Consider the following 3503-nt stretch of genomic DNA (forward strand, 5'->3'; position numbering starts at 1 on the left):
AATATATATTAAAAATAAATTAAATTATATATATATATATATATATATTTATATACAAATACATTAATAATTGATTTTAGTAACTGATTTTGATATAAAAATAACATTTTTATATTATTAAATGTTTGGTTAATTAGCGTTTTACTTGTACATATAAGAAACAGAAATAATTAACGGAATACTAAATTAAGCGCAGACATATTGAAGATTGTTTAAGCTCTTAACAAAAGCATTAGCATGGTTCTCCAATGAGAACACATGCGTTATCTGTGTAATTATTCTTTAATTATATCGCATATTCCCATTTTGATTGATCTGATATAGGAAGGGGAGTTGATATGTTTGCTGCATGTTCCTTTTGCTACAGCACCAACCGCGATAAGGTCAAGCTCCGAGTTTGGTTAATTAGGTAATTGCACCGGAAACACTCTTTAACCCATATCCACTTCGATCTGCCCCAAATCCCAATAGTCGTCCTGTCCATCTAGTGCACCGCCAATCATTTCACTAGTCGTAGACATAAAGCTAACACCAAATTAAATAACATAAACAATAAGGGAAAGCAAGTGGAGATAGCGGAGTTAGTTTAATGAAAGTAAGTTAAGTTTTCAACAAGGTTTACCTAAAAGAGTAATGTCAGAAAAAAATAATATAAAATTATTTTATTTAATTTAATATTTATATANNNACATTGTTCGTTTAATATTATGCATTTATTTCAACAGTAATTAATAAATATAAACAAAAACTAAAAAAAACAAGTTGCCTCAAATATTTTCGTGCCTATAATAATAGGAGTTGGAATCTTTTAAGATGTCTCTTAAAAAAATTGTACCATTTATTATTCTAAATAAAAAAAAGTTTGGATTTTTTATATCTTTTTGTTCATAAGAAAATAATAATATACATATTAAGGAAGCACATGCTATATAAAGACTTGCGTACAATTTGTTTTTTCTCTATTCCCCTTTGTTTGATATAAAAATTGTAATCATATCTTCAAAGCCAAGCTTAGCCTCAATTTCAGCACCTAATATTGATGAAGTATATATAAACAATCACATGTGGAACATTGCCACAAAAAGATGGATAGTTGTAATTTAATTAATATATAACCATCAATTTGCTTTACGCATCCCCTTCACATAACACCTATAAATTTCAACTCCATATGAAACAACATATTCATCGAACAATTGAGCCTAAGCAACTAAACAAGTAAGACGAGTAACATGGAATCCACCATGAGGAGACTCATTTCAGCACTCTTCCTCTTGCTCCTAATCACGGTGGGATCCTCTGCCTCTCCAACACATTGGCAAAAGAGGGTTCGAGAGCCTTGCAAGAAGTTGGTCCTTTATTTTCATGACATCATTTACAACGGCCATAATGCTAAGAATGCCACATCAGCCATTGTGGGTGCGCCCTCGTGGGGCAACAAGACTATACTAGCCGGCCAGAACCACTTTGGTGATGTGGTCGTATTTGACGACCCCATCACACTTGACAACAACTTGCACTCGCCTCCTGTGGGACGAGCGCAAGGGTTTTACATTTACGACAAGAAAGAGATTTTCACCTCTTGGTTTGCTTTCTCCTTTGTGTTCAACTCAACACAACATAAGGGTAGCATAAACTTTGCTGGTGCTGACCCTTTGATGAACAAGACCAGGGACATTTCCGTCATTGGTGGCACTGGTGACTTCTTCATGACTAGGGGAGTGGCCACTCTCTCAACCGATGCATTTGAGGGTGAGGTTTACTTCAGGCTAAGGGTTGATATGAACTTGTATGAATGTTGGTAACTAAATGTTGGATACAACAGTATCTCTTCGCATTTTGTATTTTATTATTGTTAGTTGTTGTTGGAGTCGTTGTTGTATTACTTTCTCTTTGGTTATTCCTGGATTATTTACTTGGTGATAAGAGTTTTCATTTTTGGGATCAAGCATTGTAACTTTGCGGCACAATAGCACACCAACGTGTTGGTGTCGTCACTTCTTGTTGACTTCATTTGGAACTAAAATAACTGTTTAATTACGATCTAATTATTTTTTTGTGTTGTCAACTTTTTTAAAGTCACTTTTAATTTTATAGAGTAAATTACTATTTGTACCCACAAAAATTAAAAACGCTGATATATCTATCCATAGAAAAAAGAAATTACCATTTGTACTCATAAAAAATTATCTAAAATTCATAAATTACCCTTATCTTCACCACCACACCACCTCCTTCACCCAATTACCTTTCTAATCCTAACCATCTTCACCCAGCCACCACCCCTCTTTCTCTTTCTAATCTCAAATTCCACCACCACCCTCTTCACCCAGCCACCACCCCTCTTTCCCTTTCTAACACACTCTCACCATTACTTTCCACTCAGTCTCCACCGCTGCTTCAATGGCTCCTTGCCACACCCTCCTCTCTTTCATTGCCGCTCCTTCATCACCATAACCTTTATCACCTCAATTAAAGCACAGTGCATTGAAAAATAGTGACCTCATAAATTAACTCGGAGAAAAACACCTTTGGAGGAATCACAATCAATCCAGAGAGGGATTTAAAATGGATGACGATGGGTGAGAGTCAAAATTGAACCTTAGTTTCAGCTGAGTGTGAAGCTGTTTAAGGAAAACTGTGAAAAGGATGTCATGGAGAAAGCCGACAAAAATAAGGTGAAAAAGGACACAGATCTAAGGTGTGAAGAGATTAAAGAGAAAGGATCAAATCTGAATAATCAAGCACAGAAGTCTCATGTATTTGGATTCACTTTTTCTGGGAGAAAAAAAATGGCGAAAGAGACAGAAAGAGAGGGAGAGAGCTTGTCGCGGTTTTGGTTCGCAAAGGAGACCACGGTGGTGGCGGCTAGCGCGGTGACCCGTCGGGGGCACTGGTTCGGTGATGAAGAGAAGGTAGCCACGGTAGGTGAGGGTGGTGGTGGTGAAGAGAGGAGGGGGCTGCTGGGGGCGGCGAAGCAGGGGATGGTGCGAAGTTCCTCTGGTCGGCAAGGGCGAGACAAGGAAGGAGAGAAGGAGGGGTGATCGCTGACGCTGATGTTGGAGGCTGCAAGAACGGAAACAGAGGCTGCGACATTTGTCACGGAGGAGGAGAGGTGGCTCGCGGTTGAAAAAATTGCTGCTAGGATTGTTTGAAAATCAATTGATTATTGGTGAGAGAGAGGATAGGGTTAGTGGTGGTGGTGGTGGCTGAGAAGGGTGAACGATGATGAGGAGGGTGAGACGGTGGTTTGTGGTTGATGCTGGGATTGGGTGGCTGAGAACATTGAGAGAGAGAGAAGAGGGAGAAAGGAGATGATAGTGTGGAGAGAAGGGTAATTTAGGAATTTTAGATAATTTTTTAGGGTTTGGATAATTTTGCCTGTAAAAATAATTTTTTATGAGTACAAATGGTAATTTCTTTTTTTTATGAGTAGATATGTCAGCGTTTTCAACTTTCGTGGGTACAAATGGTAGTTTACTCTTTTCATTATCATATTTCTT

At 37.7% G+C, this 3503-nt stretch overlaps 1 protein-coding gene across 1 annotated transcript; it reads left to right on the plus strand.

Annotated features, from left to right (window-relative positions):
- On the plus strand, positions 1093-2048 carry LOC107630738 (disease resistance response protein 206). Its single transcript, XM_016333954.2, has one exon. It carries the CDS (start codon positions 1233-1235, stop codon positions 1803-1805), a length of 573 nt encoding a protein of 190 aa, XP_016189440.1. The 5' UTR covers positions 1093-1232; the 3' UTR covers positions 1806-2048.

This window comes from Arachis ipaensis, chromosome B03, assembly GCF_000816755.2.
Source record: "Arachis ipaensis cultivar K30076 chromosome B03, Araip1.1, whole genome shotgun sequence".
Lineage (NCBI taxonomy): Eukaryota > Viridiplantae > Streptophyta > Magnoliopsida > Fabales > Fabaceae > Arachis > Arachis ipaensis.

Bases quoted from the DNA above. Each gene is read 5' to 3' on its own strand.
- LOC107630738 (XM_016333954.2), top strand. From the start codon at position 1,233: ATGGAATCCACCATGAGGAGACTCATTTCAGCACTCTTCCTCTTGCTC.